General features: G+C 36.5%; 3 protein-coding genes across 3 annotated transcripts; 1 reads left to right on the top strand and 2 right to left on the bottom strand.

Annotated features, from left to right (window-relative positions):
• The first annotated feature begins 1,367 nt into the window (after positions 1-1,367).
• Positions 1,368-3,090, top strand: LOC133175107 (uncharacterized). The gene is made up of 3 exons (XM_061310238.1): positions 1,368-1,539; positions 1,818-2,111; positions 2,219-3,090. The coding sequence occupies exons 2-3, from the start codon at positions 1,907-1,909 to the stop codon at positions 3,085-3,087; spliced, it is 1,074 nt and encodes a 357-aa protein (XP_061166222.1). The 5' UTR covers positions 1,368-1,539; positions 1,818-1,906; the 3' UTR covers positions 3,088-3,090.
• A 3,043-nt stretch (positions 3,091-6,133) lies between these two features.
• LOC133174846 (SET domain-containing protein 9-like) lies at positions 6,134-12,821 on the bottom strand. Its single transcript, XM_061309946.1, has 6 exons — positions 12,736-12,821; positions 10,483-10,796; positions 10,084-10,207; positions 9,875-9,990; positions 9,266-9,392; positions 6,134-8,995 (listed from the first exon to the last, which is right to left on the bottom strand). Exons 1-6 carry the CDS (start codon positions 12,819-12,821, stop codon positions 8,908-8,910), a joined length of 855 nt encoding a protein of 284 aa, XP_061165930.1. The 3' UTR covers positions 6,134-8,907.
• Positions 12,822-14,482: 1,661 nt separating this feature from the next.
• On the bottom strand, positions 14,483-20,063 carry LOC133175053 (NFX1-type zinc finger-containing protein 1-like). The gene is made up of 2 exons (XM_061310150.1): positions 14,744-20,063; positions 14,483-14,580 (listed from the first exon to the last, which is right to left on the bottom strand). Exons 1-2 carry the CDS (start codon positions 20,010-20,012, stop codon positions 14,489-14,491), a joined length of 5,361 nt encoding a protein of 1,786 aa, XP_061166134.1. The 5' UTR covers positions 20,013-20,063; the 3' UTR covers positions 14,483-14,488.
• Between the last annotated feature and the right edge of the window lie 2,072 nt (positions 20,064-22,135).

Below are 22,135 nucleotides of genomic sequence, written 5' to 3' on the forward strand. Positions count from 1 at the left end.
ATGATTACATAACAGTATAATAGGGATGTTAAAAAAACCCAATGATTTATCTTAGATATTTCACTCTTAATTTACGGAAAATTTACTAAATAGGCTATATTTCAGGTGGCCCATATGGGAGGTGGGCAAAATTAAAATTTCCTTGTTATAGATTTTTGGGGGGTTTAAAACTGATGACATGGTTTAATTATATTAGTTCGGTGTTTCCACACATCTTCTGAAACTGTGGTAATTTTCATGAAAAAATTGCCTAAAATTGATTTTTTAAAAGATAAAATATTAGGTCTGATAAAAAAGATGGTGCATTGAATTCGTAGAACACCATACCTTCAAATATCAAAATATCAACAAAATATTTAGTATTTGGAATTCTTATGCCTATTATCCAGGCCCGTAGGGAGCAATTTCGGGGGGGGGGGAGTTACAGCCGTACATTTCAGTTGTTGTGGGGGGGTGGGGTGGGGTGGGGTCATTGTACACAGATGTGATACATGTTCTATTTAGTACTATTCATTTCCTTTTCATTGTAATAATTTCATACTTGTCTGTTCTGGGCTCTAAATTTAGTGGTGGTTATATAACTAGGTGGCAGTAACTGCACTTTTTTTGTTAAAAGTAATGAAAAACAATTTTTAATGTTTTAATTAAGTGTTAATTAGGTCAAACTAATTAAAAATTAGATGATCCGAATCCGCTACCATTTGAGAAGCAGTAACTTATTTGGAACATCTTTTAATACCAGATTGTGTTTTAATTAAGCTCATTACTAAGTGTAACAAAGAGTAACGCGGGATGTTGTGACAGTTTCTATATATTCGGTGATACTCCTTAAATCTCATAATTCAAGAGCTTCCTGGAAATATATATCGAATCTGAATCTCCATCGGGGCTTTGCCCTGGATCTACATGGGGCCTCAAATCGGCCCCAAACTCCTGCCTCTGAAAACAATGGAAATTTCTGGATCCGCTCCTAAAATTCTATAAATAACGTGAATGACTCGTGACTGCTTCACATATCGTGCCAAATACTAGAACATGAGTTTCCTGATCTAAATTAGGAAATTGACGTAGAGTAGGTGTGCTCTTTTGGCCAATGAAATTTAAGGAAAAAATGAAATTGGCAAAACTCCAAATTTTCTGATGCAACTATGACTGTTTGTTTACTAGAATATCCTTGTGCAATGAAAATAGTTCCAGTATCTATGAATTGTTAATTCATACTTTTTCCTTAAAATAAAGCTTCAATATAAATTTTGTAAAGAACTATTAACTATCTTAAATCAGGTATATCTAGTTTCATTAAAAAGAGAGTTTTAATTCTATTGCTCAGTAACATGACCTTGGTGATTTAGCCTACTACGGGCAGCAGTACACGTCGTGATCATTCGTTATGTGGACAACAAGACAGAAAGCACGTATCTATATTTATCCAAACTCGTACGCGAGCGATTAACGATGGCTGCTTGATAAATGGTGTGACCTTCACGCGTGCGAAAGCTTAGGCTTAGCACAAAGACAACTTTAATATATAATCATGGCGTAAGTATATATTATAATACTCTGTATATTGTGTACAATGTACCACCATAATTCTGTACAAAATGGCGCCTTATTGTATCCATATTGCATGTCCGGAAATTCTTGATAGTTGGCCAAAGATGGCCATATGTATGATTAAAGTCGCTTTGTAGACTGAAATTTGAAGCTATGTTGTTAAGTCTATAATAAAATGTTTCCTGGAATATTTCATGCAAATTTAACTCATTATTTTTGTAGATAACTAATTGAATAAATGATATGAAATTTAATTTTTGCAGGCTTTACCCGCAATTCATCGAGGCCTTGGCCACCACTTCACAATTTTCACAAGAAACCCCCCTATTTAGTAAATTTTTAACCACCAACAATGGATATGGAAGTTCTAGAGATGGAGCAGTTCCCATTGTTCGAGGATTTGGCAGTGCTGGACGAAGTCGATTCGTCCACCATCTCGCCGGAGTATGAGGACAATGGGGAAAAGTATTTCCCTGGTAATGACCCAGCTCCCAAACTGGTTATTGACCAGGCCGGCAAGGAAGTGCTGGACGAACTCCTCCTTCTGAGTCAAGATGGTAAGCATGGTTGTTGATACAATCAGTTTGGTAAAGTCTTGCTGAGCATCACCTTATTAATGTGTTTCCCAAAGTAGCAAATTCACATGATGTTTTTTACATTTTAGATCCATTGGACCTTGACTGGATGGAGACCGGAAGTCTCGAGCAGTTCCTTGAGGGCATGGGAGCAGGCCAAAACACTCCGACGACGCAAGAGGTCGAAAAAGCCAGCGAGCCAATCATTGTGATAAAAGACACAAATGTAAACCACAGTGTTTTACATGATTTGCTCACACAACCAATTACAATTAAACAATCTCCACCGGTTAGAGTGAGTCCTACACCTGTGGTTCAGCAAGAGTTGTCTCATCTTGATTTACTAGATGAAAGTGTTCATTTGACTTCACTTCAGTCTGTTGCTGCGAGTTCCAGCAGTGACATGATTGAGGTACCAGCAGAAATCTCATTTGACTCGGGTTACGGAGTTACGAGTCTGAACACTTCATCCTCCTCGCAGCATGACTTACTTGATGTTGGAAGTGTTGATAGCCTTATCAGTTCTCCTCTCTCTGCAGAAGAAATAGACAGTTTGTTATCAGGATCGGAGCCGTCCTCACCGAGTAGCCAGAGTGATGGCAACGACCCGGATTACTCCCCCCAACAAAGCGATGATGAGGATTATAAACCAAAGTCACGGTCCAGTGGGAAACAGAAGACCAAACAAAGGAGATCTGGGCCATACAGTACTACGGCAGAAAATCGGAAGGACAGGAAACGAGATCAGAACAAAAATGCAGCAATTCGATACCGCAACAAAAAGAGAGAGGAGGCAGATGTTCTCAAAAAAGAAGAGGAAAAACTTGCAGAGAAAAATAAAGAACTTAATGATAAAGTCAGTCAGTTGACTCGCGAAATTACATATATGAAAGACTTGATTTCAGAAGTTTGTAAAGCTAAAGGATTGAAAGTAACGTTCAAAAACAAATCTCATTAAATTTTCTCCTAATCATTTACCAGGGATTGATTGTATGTTGTGTAAATAGTCATTCATTGTACAAATTCATTAAAAATACAAATGCATGTTAGTGTTTGGTTGATTGATTCCAAGCCATTTTGAAATGGTTTCTTTCACTGGATTTGAGGAATTGAAGTAAAACACCGATTATCATTAATGCAAACTCGCTAATGAATTCATGCTTACACTAACTTTACAGTGTTCATTTTCCGGATGAGTGACCAGGTTAAAAGTTTTTAGAGCAGGTCTCAATTCCAAGTAACTTCATAAGCCCTTTGTTGACCAAACTTGCATGGATGATGCATCTAAAGATGCACACTACCAGGCTTGCTTTGGATGCTGTAGCTGACCGACATTTTTAGCTCACCTGAGCTGAAAGCTCAAGTGAGCTTTTCTGATCACCAATTGTCCGTCGTCGGTCTGTAAACTTTTCACATTTTCAACTTCTCAAGAACCACTGGGCTAATTTTAACCAAACTTGGTTCAAAGTATTCTTGGGTGAAGGGGAGTTTAAATTGTTAAAATAAAGGGCCAAGTCCCCTTACAAGGGGAGATAATCAAGAAAAGACAAAAATAGGGTGGGGTCATTAAAAATCTTCTTCTTAAGAACCACTGGGCCAGAAAAGCTGAAACTTATGTGGAAGCATTTTGGGGTAGTAAAGATTCTAAATTGTTCAAATCATGACCCCCGGAGTAGGGCGGTACCACAATAGGGAATCCAAGTTTTACATTGAAATATATAAGAAAAATCTTTAAAAATCTTCTTGTCAAGAACCACTGGGCCAGAAAATCTGAAACTTAATGTGGAAGCATCCTGGGGTAGTGTAGATTCTAAATTGTTCAAATCATGACCCCCCGGTGTAGGGTGGGGCCACAATAGGGAATCCAAGTTTTACATTAAAATATATGAAAAATCTTTAAAAATCTTCTCAAGAACAACTGGGCCAGAAAAACTGAAACGTATGTGGAAGCATCCTCAAGTAGCGTAGATTTTAAATTGTTCAAATCATGACCCCTGGGGGTAGGGCGGGGCCACAATCAGGAATCCAAGTTTTACATTGAAATATATAGGAAAAATCTTCTCAAGAACCACTGGATCAGAAAAGCTGAAACTTATGTGAAAGCATCCTGGGGTAGTGTAGATTCTAAATTGTTCAAATCATGACCCCCCGGTGTAGGGTGGGGCCACAATAGGGAATCCAAGTTTTACATTAAAATATATGAAAAATCTTTAAAAATCTTCTCAAGAACAACTGGGCCAGAAAAACTGAAACGTATGTGGAAGCATCCTCAAGTAGTGTAGATTTTAAATTGTTCAAATCATGACCCCTGGGGGTAGGGCGGGGCCACAATCGGGAATCCAAGTTTTACATTGAAATATATAGGAAAAATCTTCTCAAGAACCACTGGATCAGAAAAGCTGAAACTTATGTGAAAGCATCCTGGGGTAGTGTAGATTCTAAATTGCTAAAATCATGACCCCTGGGGGTAGGGCAGGGCCACAATAGGGAATCCAAGTTTTACATTGAAATATATAGGAAAAATCTTTAAAAATGTTCTCAAGAACCACTGGACCAAAAAACTGAAACTTATGTGGAAGCATCCTGGGGTAGTGTAGATTTTAAATTGTTCAAATCATGACCCCCTGGGGTAGGGCGGGGCCACAATAGGTATTACAAGGGGGGCAATCTGGTAAAGAACAGCAGGGCTAACGTTACTCAGGTGAGTGATGTGGCCCATGGGCCTCTTGTTGAGATAAGTGACCAGGTTAAAGTAAACTATAACCGCTATCTGAATCAAACTTGCATGGATGATGCATCACACTGAATCACAGGATGAATACTCTCGAATTTGCTTCAGATGCTGGATATGACTTACATTTTCTGGATGAGTGACTAGTTCAATGTTTTTAGGTAAGTCCATTCTTAAGTAACTGCAAGCCCTGTCGGACCAAAATTGCATAAATGTTGCACCTAGGGATGCACACCACTAGATTATTAGTTTTGGACTTTGCCTTACTTAAAGACAACATTTGTTGAGGTGAGCTCTGTTTTCTCTGATTACCTATGTTTATTATATAGCGTCATTGTGCACCCTCTCTTTTCCATTTTGATCAGGCAGATATTTGGGGTTTCCTTTAGCAAAACATGGTACACTGGTAAAGGAGTACCCAATTTGTTTATATGCAACTCCTCCTACACCCCAGAATGAAATTCAATGAAACTTTCACAGAATCTTATTTACATACTGCCAAGAAATGCATTATGCCATTATACTCATATGGCAGGGGGGATGCCATTTTGTGAGCTCAGTGCTCAGAGTACCTTTAGTTTGAAACTTGAACATGGGTATCTTGGAGAAATTTTTTTAAACAAGGAGGAAAACACAGTGCTGATAAAAGAGAAGTGAATGCGAGATTCACATAACAGTCACTCTATAAATCTGTCACAGTGAACGCCGAGATTAACATAACAGTCACTCTAGAAATCCGTCACAGTGAACGCGAGATTCACATAACAGTCACTCTAGAAATCCGTCACAGTGAACGCCGAGATTCACATAACAGTCCTTGTAGAAATCCTTCACAATGAACGTCCAATTCACATAACAGTCACTCTAGAAATCCGTCACAGTGAACGCGAGATTCACATAACAGTCACTCTAGAAATCCGTCACAGTGAACGCGAGATTCACATAACAGTCACTCTAGAAATCCTTCACAGTGAATGCAAGATTCACATAACAGTCCTAGAAATTCTGCACTCTTAATTTTGTACATATTAAATTATTATATTCTACCACCAGGGAATACTGTGCTCCAATCACAGGCACTTGTTTCGGTAATAAATTTTTAACCCTGTATAGTATGGGTTAAAAATTTATTACCGAAACAAGTGCCTGTGGCTCCAATACCAAAATATGTCATATTAACTAATTAACTTTGAAAATATCACATTGTATGAAGTATATGCTTTATTTTATTTACACATCAACAGAATTGTATCAAACAAAACCTATCAATGAATCAAAATGGATTTTATCAAATAATGCAAAATATTTACAGTATATAACTTTATTACAAGGGCTCATGATTAAGAAAATTATCACATTTAACTCTTATTCCAACTTGAGATATCAGTCATAACTCACTGAATAAATTGTTCACCTCTTCTTATATGTATACTTACAACCATGTTACTTTTCTTTCTAATATTAAAGTTCATGATAAGCATTATGTTTTGGAATTGTGACATTGCCTTTTCCTTATAGAATTTTTAAAAACAAACAAGTCCCAAATTTCCTCTTCATATTTTATCCAATATTTCCATGACTGATAATATCCATCAAATTGAATGCAACAAGGAACACTCGGAAGATCCTCATTGAAAGAGAGCCCCCAACGCTCCACACAGAGAGGCAGTCTTTAGCAAACGGCTTTTCTGTCCGTAATTTCAACCACTCCTGATGTCAAAAAAGCTTAATTGCACAAGTACAACTCACAACTTATTGAATAAAATTCATATCCAATCACAAAAATATAAGAAATCCTAATTATGTATTTAAAATTACATCATCAGGGCTTTCAAAAAGATTAGAAGAATAGGAGGTACCTAGTGGAAGAGTATGATACAGAATTTTTCTCCATCAAATATTCTTGCCAGTACAATCAGCCAGGTAAAAAGTACCTGGTACCAGCTGATTTTGAAAGGCCTGCATTTTCAATTACTGGTAGATCTTTTAGGTTAAACATGTATTACAACATGACAAATGTGAGGGGCAAACAAAAAATATAGTAATCTTAATTATATTTCTAAAAGTGGCTTTCTGATCTAGCTAATGAACAACAGCAGACAACAAAATTTTTTTGCATTTCCCTAGTCTTTTGAATATTACTCACTTTATTCCAAGATATTTATGTGTCAAAGATTTAATTAATCAGTGACATTTTTTTAAAATAAAAAATCTGTTTCTTTTTTACCCAACCTGGGTAATTGATTTAGGGGTACCGGTAAACTCTAATGGCTCCTGGATAATTGATTTAGGGGTAAACTCTAATTGCTCCTGGATAATTGATTTAGGGGTAAACTAGAATTGCTCCTGGGTAATTGATTCAGTGGGTAAAGTCTAATTGCTCCTGGGAAATTGATTTAGTGGGTAAACTCTACTTGCTCCTGGGTAATTGATTTATAGGTAAACTCTAATTGCTCCTGGGTAGTTGATTTAGGGGTAAACTCTAATTGCTCCTGGGTAATTGATTTAGGGGTAAAGTCTAATTGCTCCTGGGTAATTGATTTAGGGGTAAACTCTAATTGCTCCTGGGAAATTGATTTAGTGGGTAAACTCTACTTGCTCCTTGGTAATTGATTTAAGGGTAAACTCTAATTGCTCCTGGGTAGTTGATTTAGGGGTAAACTGTAATTGCTCCTGGGTAATTGATTTAGGGGTAAAGTCTAATTGCTCCTGGGTAATTGATTTAGGGGTAAAGTCTAATTGCTCCTGGGTAGTTGATTTAGGGGTTAACTCTAATGGCTCATGGGAAATTGATTTAGTGGGTAAACTCTAATGGCTCCTGGGTAGTTGATTTAGGGGTAAACTCTAATTGCTCCTGGGAAATTGATTTAGTGGGTAAACTCTAATTGCTCCTGGGAAATTGATTTAGTGGGTAAACTCTAATTGCTCCTGGGAAATTGATTTAGTGGGTAAACTCTAATTGCTCCTGGGTAATTGATTTATAGGTAAACTATAATTGCTCCTGGGTAGTTGATTTAGGGGTAAGCTCTAATTGCTCCTGGGTAATTGATTTAGGTGTAAACTCTAATTGCTCCTGGGTAATTGATTTAGGGGTAAACTCTAATTGCTCCTGGGTAATTGATTTAGGTGTAAACTCTAATTGCTCCTGGATAATTGATTTAGGGGTAAACTCTAATTGCTCCTGGGTAATTGATTTAGGTGTAAACTCTAATTGCTCCTGGATAATTGATTTAGGGGTAAACTATAATTGCTCTAGATTGTTAATACTCCACACATCCCAGTCTGACCAGCTGATGAAATCATCTCCTTTGGATTTCTTTCAAATGTTGACATAAGTATCAATCATATCAGAGGCTTGACATAAGTATCAATCATATCAGAGGCCACTGTCACCTTGTAAGTGCTTCTGTGGCAGTGTCACTCACATGCTTGTAATTTCAGTAACCTGAGTTTCTATTTCAGCAGGTTCCTGAATGGTTCCTTGATAGTGGCTACCTCATTGGTACCAATTCACCAGCATCCTGAGTGGTTCCTTGTTGGTGGCCTCCTCAGTGGTACCAATTCAGCAGCATCCTGGGTGGTTCCTTGTTGGTGGCCTCCTCAGTGGTACCAATTCAGCAGCATCCTGGGTGGTTACTTGTTGGTGGCCTCCTCAGTGGTACCAATTCAGCAGCATCCTGGGTGGTTCCTTGCCAGTGGACTATAAGATGGTTTAATGTTGGTGGCCTCCTGAATAATACATTTCAGCAACCTCCTGAGTGGTTCCTTCCAGCGAACTGATTGGGCTCATTTTGGTGTCCTTCTCAATGTTTTAATTTCAGTAAGCTCTTGAGTGGTTCCACTTCTGATTGCCTCCTGAGTGGTTCAATGTGAGTGGCCCCTTCACTAGTTTTATATCAGTTGCCACTGTAGTGGTTCCATGTTTGTAGGGGCCTCTGTGCATTATTGTGGGTTTATTTTACTGCCTCTTCTGCGGTGTCAGTGTAAGGTGGCTCCTTGTGGGTTTATTTTACTGCCTCTTCTGTGGTGTCAGTGTTGGGTGGCTCCTCAGTGGATGACAGTGAAGTAAGAAGAGAAGAGTTCCTCCCCGGCCTTTATCTCCCTGACTGACACCAGAACCACCATTCTCAAGGTCCTGTACCAAATCAATATAAATATAAAACAGTGTAAACAATATACTGTTTAAACATTATATAACGGTCTGATTCAAACTTACTAAGCAAGAACATGGTTTGTATTACAAATCAAGTAAAAATTAACCTGATCTTCTTTGTAATAAAATATATCAGGATATAAAGGTACTGTGTATCAGAGGTTAGCTTTATTGTCCCAGCTCTAATTTTTTTTTTTTTTTACATATATTATACTTAAAGACAGTAACTGGATAGATATCAATTTTACAGACCTCTCTAATGACATATGATCTTCTGTTATATGTGAGGAGTAGAATACATTGGGGATGAACTGTTTGAGGTGGAAAGGAAAATCCACAGGTACATCATACTCTTGATAGGCCACATTAGAGGGGAATTCTACAGAGACAGGGGGGAAGCATATTGAATCTTCTGATTGACTTTTTTTTAAATTTTGTATATTAACATGGATAACAATGATACAGAAAATTAATTCCATGCATTTTTTGAAGTATTATTTTGCATATCAATATTCATTTCATAAGCAGTACTGTAAATGTCAGAGCTAAAACTGCTCCATTTCAGTATACAGTAGAATACTTTAATAGGGAATACTGATACTGCAAATTCCTGCTTACAATGAAGAAATATTTTTTTTTCATCCAGCACCAGAAATTAATAAATAATTGACTTGATATGAAGACTTATGGAATAATGTAGCACTCTCAGCAGTCCCTGATGATTTGCTAAAATAGCATGTGTTGTACTACTGCAGCTTAATTCAACATTATTCCTGGGTAAATAAAATATAATTTTTCAAGAGGAGCAATACAGTATGAATACCCCCCCCCCCCCCCCCAATCAACTTCTACTTAATATACCTTTGTTATGATTGTTGACGTATTGGCCTATAGCCAGAGGATTCTGGGGGTAATTGGTCATCCATGACCAGTCACATGTATCAAATGGACCCTGTCTATCTCTTTGAGAACATGATCTAGGAAAAGAAAAAAATACATGTGAGATCCTTTAAAGCTTATACTAATTTTATTACTGAATGGAATACACTGGTTGATATAAATTAACTTACTTGAATATCATCCTTGAGAGAGACCTGTCATTTCCATCAATCAGCACACCATCAATACAGCGGAATATAAATGTATTTCCTATGCTCTGGAATAAAATCGCTTCATGTGGATAGTACACTGTTCCTGGAAATAAATGTCACGTGTATGAAAGTTATAGTATTGTAAATCTTAAGAATCGATCCCTACCCATTTCCAGCTAGCTGTTTGCAGACAAGCCAAATTCTTAGAAAAGAGACAACTGCATGTATGGTTTAAAGGTACATTAATTTATAGTTTTATAAATTTATAGAGTTTAACATCACACAGATGAAATGCCAAAGCTCTTTGAATTTCACATATTTTCAATTCATTTCAGACATATAAGCATGCATTTACCATGACCTGGATACATTTTGTACCTGGATAAAAACACACTATTGTTCCTTGGGGCACAAGTCCACTGGTAACAAATACCCCCATTCCCCCGTGAGGCAAGGTGCTTGGTCCCTTCTCTACTGTGAAGCCAAACTGGTCCTTTGTGGCCTGTAGGTTATGGCTGGCTATGTGGGCGGGGTCTCTGTCAGTCAGAGCTCTGTAAGCCCTCTCCAGACACACTCTCTGGCCAGGGTGATAAAACTGGTGAAATTTACTAAACAGTTTCACTAGAGATCCTTGGACGGCTTCATCTGGTATTAATTTATCACTGTAACCTTTGTCCACTGTTTTTGCTGACCTAGTAAGTATAAAAATATCCAGACACTTTTTTAAAAATATAATAGAACTCATGTTGCTTATCTACATTAGACATGAGGAACCTTTTTTCCATGTTATATATTTGACTAGGATCATGCATTTCTGGCAACCTTTAAGGAGGGATTCTTCTCATAAGAACACCTGTTTCTTATATTTAAAAATCAATGAAATTTTCATAGAATCAAGAAGACAATATCACTAAGTGATGGTATCAGTTCGATTAAATTTGACCGTTTTATATTAGAGGAAAGGTCAGGTCAAGGTCAGAACCTTTTCCCTGGACATTAAGAATAAAAAATTACTGTTGCCAATCATGCGATGCCAACTTCTATTTCAATAAATTAAATGTTTTTCATTTTGCATGAAGAGATATTACCATATAGGGTCTATAAGATGATATTACCAAATTGACATAAATAATTTAACTAAAATGGATATTGGCTAATCCAAATTTTCTCTATTTTTCTTAAAATTTTAAGACATTTTAGTTATTTTTATATGCTTCTTATATTTAAATTTTTCTTATTTTCACATATGATAAAGTTGTCACATAAAGATACAAAATGATACAAAAACAGAAAGTTTTGACCATTTACTAAGAGAGAAAAAACACTTTTTACGGATTTTTGGCTCAAATCTGAACTTAGATTGGAAGCTTTTAAAAGCTAACATAATCGTAGTTTGTTTAGAAAATCATATTTATTTGATATATTTTAAAAATTTGTCCCTTATTATAAATTTAACTTACATTTAAACATTTTCTCCAAGTCTTTGATTGTGTAAAAATTATAACTAAATTCATTGTTCTATAATTATTTTGAGAGGCAGAAAAGAAGATATTTTCATACGCCGCCATTCCGCCAAAAATATAGTCACTGCTAGATTTCAAACTCAGTTTACCATTTCTATTTAAAGTTGTACAATTGTGATGAGGAAAGAAAAATATGATCTTTTAAATCTCTTACATCTAAATATATAAAACATATAAGCAAATATATTTTGAATATTTCATCTAGTCAGAAACCAGACAAGAATCCCTCTTTAATACATCCTTATTTTATAATTTATTAACATTTATACCAACCTGGTACCATTGTTTACTTTTACTTATTTTATTTATATTTTCTCAATTTTATATGATACAAACCATGCAAACATTATTGAATTGTTAATCTACATTAGTTATGAGAAGGAATGGTGTCCAGACAGTTACACTGCTGAGACATGCATATCCTAGAGCATTGAAAAAATCTCCCCTGCACATGTCAAAATATAAAAGCTGGCCGGGGGTTAGAGTCAGAGGAATCTCGGATTAGATGCAGGATAACCTCCTTGGTCTCGAAATGTTGTCTCGGCTAACGCCTCGGCTTTTATATTTCAGACAACATTTCTCGACCTCGGAGGTTATCCTGCAACATTCACGATAACACTGACTTTATTTCTTAAATCATGCTTACTTGTATCTAAGTTATACCCCCCAGTGGGACCATGATTGGCAAATAAAATCTATTCTATGTCCCCGTCTTAACATTATGGTTTAAAGAGAGCCATGTTAACAGGTTAATGTTTTAGTTGTTATCCACCTAATAAAGTGCTGAATAACCTTCGATTCATTTTATATTAAAACATAGGGTTAAAGCTAGGGCTAGCCCCTGTGTTGGGGCTAAGAAAAGGTAGAATAACGGAGAGCTTTTTGATTTAGGACCTATATATTATTCCTCGAGGAAATTCGACAGAAACTAATCCGAGATTCCTCTGAATCTTACCCCTGCTTTTATATTTTGACATGTGCACATGTCAAAATATAAAAGCAGGGGTTAGAGTCAGAGGAATCTCGGATTAGACAGAAACTTTCTACCACAGTACAGATTAAAATTTAAACCAATAATAAAATAGGGATATAACTCACAGTTACCCACCTGTTCAAGTTTAAAGCGATCCAAGGTACGAATCTGTAGCGATACTGAGACCACATCTGTTTGAATTTGTGATAAATTTTTAACATAACATCGGATTTGCCCTCTCAACATGCTAAGGCTAAAGAGTTTTTTAAATACTTTGCGGTAGCATTGTAGGAAAATGACTAAATTGCGGCGCGATGCGCTCACTACTCACTTGACGTTATAATTGTTGTTGTTGTTATTGATTATTTAGATAGGGGTTGACCTATATTTTTTATCAAAAGAAAAATAAATAACGTCAGGTGCCTGTGGGATTACAATACATTGGATCACATAGATTCGTCAGACTAAATATTTTGGACTGGCGAAGAGACGCTGGCCAGTCTAAAATTTTTAGTCTCGACGAATCTCGCTGAGATTAATCATAGACGTATAATGTAACTTATGGATAGAATATTGAAAGAACTATTGAGGATATTATGACTCTATCTTTCTTTACACATTTCTTTAATAAATATGACTTACAATACACGGAACTACCTGGCGCTTCAATTTTAATTTTAAAAATTACATAGTTGGTATTTCCTCAAAAATGGTTTTAAAAGAGGCCTACAGCATCAAATATAGGCGTTATAAGAGTCACACGAAGGGCCAGCCTTCTATAATTATTTTGGGACTCTTCAACCACAGGTGCTTGAGGACAGGAACCCCCCCCCCCCCCCGCCCCGATATAGACCCCGGGCCTGTTCGACTTTTTTCTCATAAATTATTTATGGATGACACAAGCCGACAAGGAAGCTTATTTTACATTTGGAAATCCAACGTATTCTCACAATTCACTTTCTATAGACGAAATTCTCCAAAATCACATTTTAGTATCTGAATCTTTTAACATTCCAGTCAGTGAGTTTGATCTACCCTAACTATATTGCATTCTTAAACTTCATAAAAATCCTTACAAACAGAGATACACAGATTACAGGTTCAAGCAAATGCTCTGCTAAGCCCTTGTCCTTACAAACAATTTTTATACTGGATCTGACTACGGTATGTTCTGTCTGCCTGATCAATACATAGGTCTCACGCAGTTATGACCGGTCAACAGAGGATGCACACTCCTCCTAGGCACCTGATCCTACCTCTGGAATTTCCAGGGATCCGTGTTTGTGTTTTATGCCCCCTTCACATATTTGTATTGTTTATAGATTTTTGAGATCGATCACTGTTCCTTATCCTCACCTTTTTTCATTGAAAGATATAAATCAATACAACCACATTTTCTTATTTGAATATTTAATGAATCTATAAAAAAGACACACAGTAACAATTTAAACTAATATGAAGTATTCAATCCAAATAAATAATAACTGAAAATTTACGTCGACGGAGTCCATTTCGTAAAGATTTGCAGTCAACATGTGATTGCAACACAATAAATCATTTAAAGTTATTCTTAATTCATACATTTATAATCATCTATTATTTCAATGTGATATATCTGCAGCATAAATATATACGATTTGTCATCTCATCATAAAAAATTGAAAAAAATAGATAAGTCCCCATTTTATTCTCTGTTTTACCCCCGTTTTTAATCTCCAAATCACATGACTTATGATAGCGAAAGGTGAAGAATGAATGAATTAAAATGACATAAAATCACATTTTCAACTATTTGAGAAACATTCTCCATGTCCGAGGGTGGGGTTGGATGGTCCCAACTTCGTGGTGTCCAGTCCCGTTCACCCTCCTTTTCTTTGCCGTCACTCTCTCAGCGATTAGAATTCTTTATCGATGGCCGACATTCCGGACACTGTGATTCGTCACTAGTATCGACGAAAAAACCAATGCTGTAGATATGGCCTGTAATGTTATATCAGTAAATGAGTCATTTCACAGATGGTTAATTACTAATATATAATGAACAAGAAATTTCATTTGTATTTAGTAAAGTAGAAAGGTTACTTATTGCCAATGTCTAATAATTTGTTAGTTTACAATGAATTAAAAAAAATAATGTACTTACTATTTGTACATTTGTACCATTTGCCTTGCTTTGTGCACGCCACATTTTGCAAACTGATCCTTCGTTCATCATCAGAAATCCAGGAACAAGAAGTTGGCTCTTTTCTCCTAAGTTCTTCGAACGCTGACTTGGCCTTTGTAATGTCTTCAGGTTTAAAGGTACTCCCACCTGGACATCTCAGCTTGGTCATATGACACTCAAGACGTTCTTTGTCACTTTGAGTAATGTTTGTATAGTCATTTTCATCAAACTCACGTTTCATTAAAATCAAATCTAAATATAACAAGTATCTCTCCACCTCATTTGCAAATTGCCTAAGTTCATAATCTTTAAAAATTATGTCAGCGTGTTTACCAATCCACTTTACCATTATTAGATATGTTCCTTTTATTTCAGGAGGAAATTCTCTATCTGCTCTTTCAAGCTCATTGAATCTTGGTCCTATTTTTAATACAAAATATATGAGTAATTTTCTGGCAAAAATATTTTTACTGTTTTTGGGCAACAATTCATCGATATTATCCACAAAGAACGAGACGGGAGTTGTATTCTCTTTGAGTGATTGATTGATCCAAAAGCTATTGTGAAACATACTGACCCTCCCTTTTTCAATATCTCTTTTCACTTCTTCAAGGTCTCGAAATATTTGGTTGTTGATATTTCTGTACCTTTTGCTTCTCTTTATAGGAGTGGAACATTTCGGACACATTTTCAAAGCAACTTGCCTATTCTTGTTAGACTCATCACTAGACTCAGACTGCATGTGTCTATCCATAGCGTCCAGATCAAATATGTGCCCACAGTCTACAAGCTCGATAAAAAGTGCTTTATCGTTTCGTTTCGCTTCAGAGAACATTTCATGTAGTTGATCATTGTTGCATCGTTTGCAGAAGTTTGGGCATATCTCACCACACACGCCGGTGCACCTGTGTCGAGAATTACAACCCTTTAAAGTCCTCTTGCAACGGTTGTCGCAGCGAGGCCTTTCACAATCTTCAAAGCACTGTTTAGAACACTTGAAAGAGTTTTTGCATTTCCTATCACAATCCCAGTTGCACGGCCTCGTGCAAGGTTCACAGATTTCACCGCACAAGCGAGGACATCCCTCTCTATGTTCACATATTCTTTCGCACTTTTTGTTACATGGTGGACACATGCTCGAACAAAGATGACCAGTATTACAATTATGCCCACATATAAGATCTCGCGAGCATACTTGTTTACATTGGATATGTAATCTTCCATTAGAACAACTATGACAGGTACCCTTACAAAAATGACCACAAGGAAGCGTTTCCCTACATTCCTTTTGGCAGAAAAAGTTATCCTTTGCAGAACATTTTATCACCGATTCATGACCACAGGCTGGATGTGTAACTTGTACCACAACTTGACATGGATATTTATTACAGTTTTGACTACATTTCAATGTGCAAATATGACCGCAATCACGTTGTCTTGTGCACTTTGCCGGACAAGGACGATCGCTTAGATCTTCTGAGCAAGGAACACATACTTCATGTTCACAAGTAAGGTACTTCTTTTTTACTCTTTCCATGCATGGTCCGCATTCTTTATAACATTCTTTCTGGCACAGATGTCCATCGTCACACCATTTCTTTAAACATGCTTTTTGACATGGGAGGTCATGAATTGAGTTATCTGCATGACACTTTCTTTCACAGACATGGCCACATTGAAGAAGAGTAGCACAAGGTTCATCACATCCACCGTCTTTGACATTCTCAAAATCCTCTGGACCTGAAACGCTGGTGATCTTTTGAGGGTGATTTTTACAAACCAGTGATAAGCTTTTCCCGAGCACATCTTTTTCCTTTGCTTTTGTGATTATTTTCATCCACAGAGGGTTATTGCGTTTATATAACATCTGAAAATTTCCAAAAGCATAAAATCCTTCCTTAGCTCTTGAAAGCAAAACACAGATTCTTTGTGGATCTCCAAGATGACCTAATTTACAATCTTCATTGCTACGAACAAGCGATAACAAAATTATTTTATTTTCCTCTCCTTGGAAGTTATCAACAGCAGTGATATGAACTCTTTGGTTAGAGAGCTCTCTTCCTATCACTAATTGTTGTGAAATTTGAGAAACTCTCGTTCTTATCTTTCTCACTTGATCATTATAGGCAGATAAAATTGTTATATCGGAGTTTGAATAACCCTGTAATATAAGGTATTTATACAAGTTGGCTATCATTTCAACTTCAAAGTCATTCGTGTAACTTGTAGAATAGTTTGTTTGGCTTTCTGGATTTTGATGATCAATGAAAAATATGTTATGTTTCATCCCTTTAACATCCTGGTATTCTAGAACAGTCAAATGGTCTTGAAGAGATGGATAAATTGCAGGGGTCAACATGCATGATATTTCTGGCCTCATCCGATGTTGTTGTGCCAAACATTGAAAAGGAAAACCATTCATGACGAGTCGCTCCATTAGAGAAACATCTGTGTTATATTGACATCTAAGATCATAGTTGTTCATTGTTGGGCGAAGTTGTTGGTGGTCACCAATCAGAATCAAATGCTGCAAATCTTTCGTTAAGCAACCAAGAATGTGCTGCTCGTGAACTTGAGCCGCTTCCTCCACCACCACAATTCGTGGTCGAATCTCTCTCAGAAGTTCCATATTTGACGCTGCGCCAGTTGTGGTCATTCCTATCATTTGACAGGAGGTCAGAATAGAAAGATCACGTTTGAAGCGTTCATGGTGATCATCTTGACTTTTCCTGCTGAAATGAGAAATTAAATTCGTCCTTTGATTTTGAAACTTTATTGATAATTGGTGAATCCAAAACCTATACAGTTTCCAGCGTTCGCGAAGACTTAGCCTCCATACATTACGAATGCGGCGCACGTTCTGAACTGGCATAATATCCTGGCAGCGCAGATTTTGTTGAACATAAGACAACATTCTCCTGCGTTTTTCGTAAGACACTCGGTTCCAAAATACCTGATGAATGTTTCGGAAGATCTGAGGGAAGAAAGTATTAAATATTATTCCGTTTGAATTCACATTGTTTGGACACAGATGTTCATCTGCAAAGACAAAAGAAGGACGAATAGCGTGTAGAATTTCTTTCTCAAAATCATCATCGTCATCGCCAAGAATCCTTTTTTGATTTTCTTGCAAAAATAAGTCATCTATTTCTATTCCATTTTCTCTTTGCGCTTTGGTCACGTGTCCACGGAAATCCGTCGCTACATTTGGTATGCATAGCCAAGAAATAATAATAGCTTCTTTACATGGGACGAACTTCTCATGAAATCTGAAATTTATTTCCAATGACCAAATATGTTGAGGGGATATAATGTTTTCAGTCTCTAAAAACCGCGTCGATACGATACCTTTCTGTAAGTAGGAAAGAAACGTATCAATATACTTAACACATTTAGTGGAGTTTTGTACATGCCGCCTGTTTTCACTCCAGTATCGTTCTTGTTTTCTGTGTTCTTTCAGCATAAATTTTTGTACTCGTTCATTTGCACATCTACCACCTACTCTCACAAAAGGCCGCTCTTTTCCTCTAAACAAAAATCGGAGACTAACTGAATCTAGTAATTTTTCAAAAAACTGATCGAGTGCATGGTTGGTGTAACTGAGAAGCAATATAGGTCGACTTTCTTCAAATTTGCTTTTGTTGTAAAGTAAGAATTCCATTATTCGCAATCCCATCCATGTTTTACCCGTCCCAGGCGGGCCTTGAAGAATACCAATTCTCTTTGTCAGACATTTTTTGAGCGCCTCATATTGATCTTTGTTGAGACCCATTTCTTCCGATGTTGGCCACTTGTCCACATTGAGCATAGGAACCTTCTCATACGAGGTTTTTGATGTTTGTTTTCCATATCGCAACAGGCATCCAAAGTCTGCTAGTCTTACGTCAAAATTCTTTTTGCGTGTGTAAAGAGGTTCCAAAACGTCCTGTTTTAAATAAACCAAATACTTTGCAAACGGTATGTTTTCATTTTTCTCTAGCATTGCAGATGCAAGAGTCTTAAGTGACTTCAATGTGTGATCATAAACCATGTAGAATGATTTACTTTCTATCATAACGAGACGGCATTCCTGAACATTTCGCAGATTGTTAATACTTTGGACGTCATCGTTTAGAATTTTAAGCAACACTCTTCCATCCGTTAGTTGTTTTAGATCACGATTTGCAATTAATGCGTACACTAAATCAGAACAGTCATCATAGGTCAAACACACAACATTCCCGTATTGCAAAAAATTACAACTTTCCCAACGAATCTTCTTGAACATCTTCATGTCAAATTGCACCTCTAGACCAACACCTGATCCGGGGACACATTTGTTGTCAAGGAGACGTATTCTTTTGTATATCCGGACATTATCGTCTTTAAACCTTCCCTGTGTTTCCTTGGAATTGACATATTCCATATAATTCCGGATACCCCGGCGCAGTGGCCCGATAAAATCTTCCAAAAATAGACTGAACTGATCAATCAGGTAATGGGCGGGACTTTTGTAAGGCAAATTTAGGTCGCGGGGTAATATCGGGAGTGATTCGTTCTGGCGTATCATTTGTGCTGATGGTAAAATTGGCCAATTAACTAATTTTCGCAACTCGTCTTTTATTTCATCAGACAGAATAAACGTAGTGTCACCGTCATCTTTGAGCTTTTCCAGCTTTTCCCTAACGTTCAATATTCTAATAGTCTCCCTTATCTGGTCCTTGACGATAGTGTCATCATTGATACATTTTATCTGAGAGAGTAGTCCTAGTATGGTTTTTGTGTACTTTGTTTTGATATCTTCTTGTTTTGTAATTAAAATTACAAGTTTGACCATATTTTCAAGCCATTCCTCTGAATCGCAACATTTTGATGTCAATTTTTCAGTAACTAGACTCAAAACATCATGTCTGCGGAAAAAGTCCTTTGTTTTTAAAAGTGAACAAATGCGGTCTGGTTCACTACCAAGAGCGGCTGTCAGCATGCATACAATATATTTGATGTCATGTCCATCCAATATTGGCACATCAAACATTTTTTCTACATTTTTCAGTTCAACTGGCAACTTGTCTTCCCCATCCGGTTCGCCACTTGTTTCCATGGAAATCTCGTAACCGATCTCGTCATCACTTCCGTAATCATAGTAATTTTGAGCTTGTTCTTCTACGTACTTGGCATACCTTCGAAAATCGAATGGACTTTTCACTCGCCGTCGTTTTGGTTCAAATGGTTTACGATCAAACGATCGTCTTCTTTTTCGACGTCCCATGTTAAAGTTTAGAAGAAAATTTCCTCTTTCTGTAGAAAATAAAATTTCATTTGTGAGTATTTTATGAATAGCAATGTAAATGATTATATTCATGGCGGGTGTGACCAGTAGACAGGGGTTGTTACTTCTCCATGGCACCAGATCCCATTTCTGATGCTTTTAGAGGTCCGTGTTTGCTCTTCTCCCTTCTTATTGTCTCAAATGACATTTAACTTTTTTTAGATTTCAATTATTATTAAAATTTAACTTGATCACTATTCGTTATTTTCCAGTATTTATTTGCTTCCCTTTGGCACGAATAACATTCTTAATGCGACCAGGTTTGCTAAGAATTAACTTTTCATTTATTTATTTATTTTGATATCGCGTTTCTCTCCTGTTCGAGTATCTAAACACTTAAAATATTTTTAGTGATTGACATGTATTTCCCAAGTATTTTGTTTTTCAGCCCAAAATGTTTTCAACTGTTTTTTTCCGTAAATTCTATGGTAGTTATAATGACCTTGTTAGCAAATATAACCTATCAGTGGATCGTTTTTTGGCTGACTTGTTTCATACTAATTGTTAGGCCTTTGTTTTTTGTACTAAATTTGACTATGAAATATTCCGTCTACTAAATCAATACATAGGGCTCATGGCGGGTGTGACCGGTCAACATGGGGTGCTTACTCTTCCTGGGCACCTGATCCCACCGCTGGTATTTTCAGGGGTCCATGTTTATGCCCTGTTACAAATCTGTATTGTTTGGATTTTTTTGTTTTTTTGTTTTTAGATCGATCACTGATCGTTATTTCACCTTTTTCAAAAATAACACTTACAAGGAAGCTTTCATACAAGTTTAATCTTTTTGGCCAATCTCTTTTTGGTTTCAAAATTTGTCAAAAGATGCCAAAAACAATCTTTTAACTATATTCGTTTTAAGAAAGGAACAAATATGAATCCCCTTTAACAAAAAGCTTTGTACAAGTTTGTTTGAAATTTGTCAGTATTCCGGAGAAGTAAAAGATGGAACAGTTTATAAACAATTCAATAATCGGGCAGACGGACACACTACAGTCAGAAAAGCCCATACTGTCTTTCACTCTGGTGAGTTAAAATGGAACATTCAAGTATAGTTGGAATATGCAATAAAAGTTACATAAATGAAAAGAAATGTAATTATACAGAAAACCGCTTTTACAACAATTGACATACAACCCCCTTAAAATATTATATGACATGCAAAAAGATTGAAAATTAAACTGAGTCTCTAAGATAATTTTAATTCGTCAAAGGTTCAACAATTTTACAATTAATCTATTCATCTAGTGTACAATGTATTTATGAGGACCTACCAACTGAATTAGATGCTTAGTGTACCGACATACTGCGCTATCTAAACATATTACAGAGAAATTTAATTCAGAATTACAGGGTTCAATTGACCGTTTTTGGTATAGGGTCCTGTACCCTTCCAATTGGGAATTTTTAATCGAAAAAGTGGCAGAATTTGGAAATATTGATGTCATATTTTATATTAAAATGTTGAATAAAGAGTTACTTTGAAGGCTTAATTCTTATTCACATCTACATCTAAATGAATCATCAGAGTCTCAAAATTCAAGTTTGTTTTATATCAAAAGCACTAAAAAAATCCAGTCTGTGTGTCATTTAGGAATTTTTTACATTAAATTTGGGAAAAAAGAGTAAATTTTCAGTTGGGACAAGGTCCTCTTATAGGACCTGGATGTAAGGATTATTAAGCCCTGAATTAGGAATGAGAAAAAACAACTTAAAAGTTTTAAGAGCCATTCTCTGTAATGACTTGAACTTTTATATAGGAGTTGTAGCACGCATAGTCTCAGAATTTCTCCAAACTCTCTATGATAAAAGACTTTGATACCTTAAACTCAAATCAGGCAAAAATTGGTTGCTATGTGTCATGGTTTCCATAGCAACACGTCCTAAAGTTTGAAAAACGGCATTTTTCAACATGTTCAGAGTCCCACAATTAACGTTTGCGGCAAAGCAAAGACGTGGCAATGACTGTTTCTGAAAGTTGAAGGTCTGATGTCTTAAATGTTTGATAAACATGTTTGGTAAACCAGCTATTATATACGTTACTATGGAAACAAAGTATTCAA

Source organism: Saccostrea echinata, unplaced genomic scaffold, assembly GCF_033153115.1.
Source record: "Saccostrea echinata isolate AGI-Se365-2 ecotype Australia unplaced genomic scaffold, CSIRO_AGI_Sech_v1 ptg000060l, whole genome shotgun sequence".
Taxonomy (NCBI): Eukaryota; Metazoa; Mollusca; class Bivalvia; order Ostreida; family Ostreidae; genus Saccostrea; species Saccostrea echinata.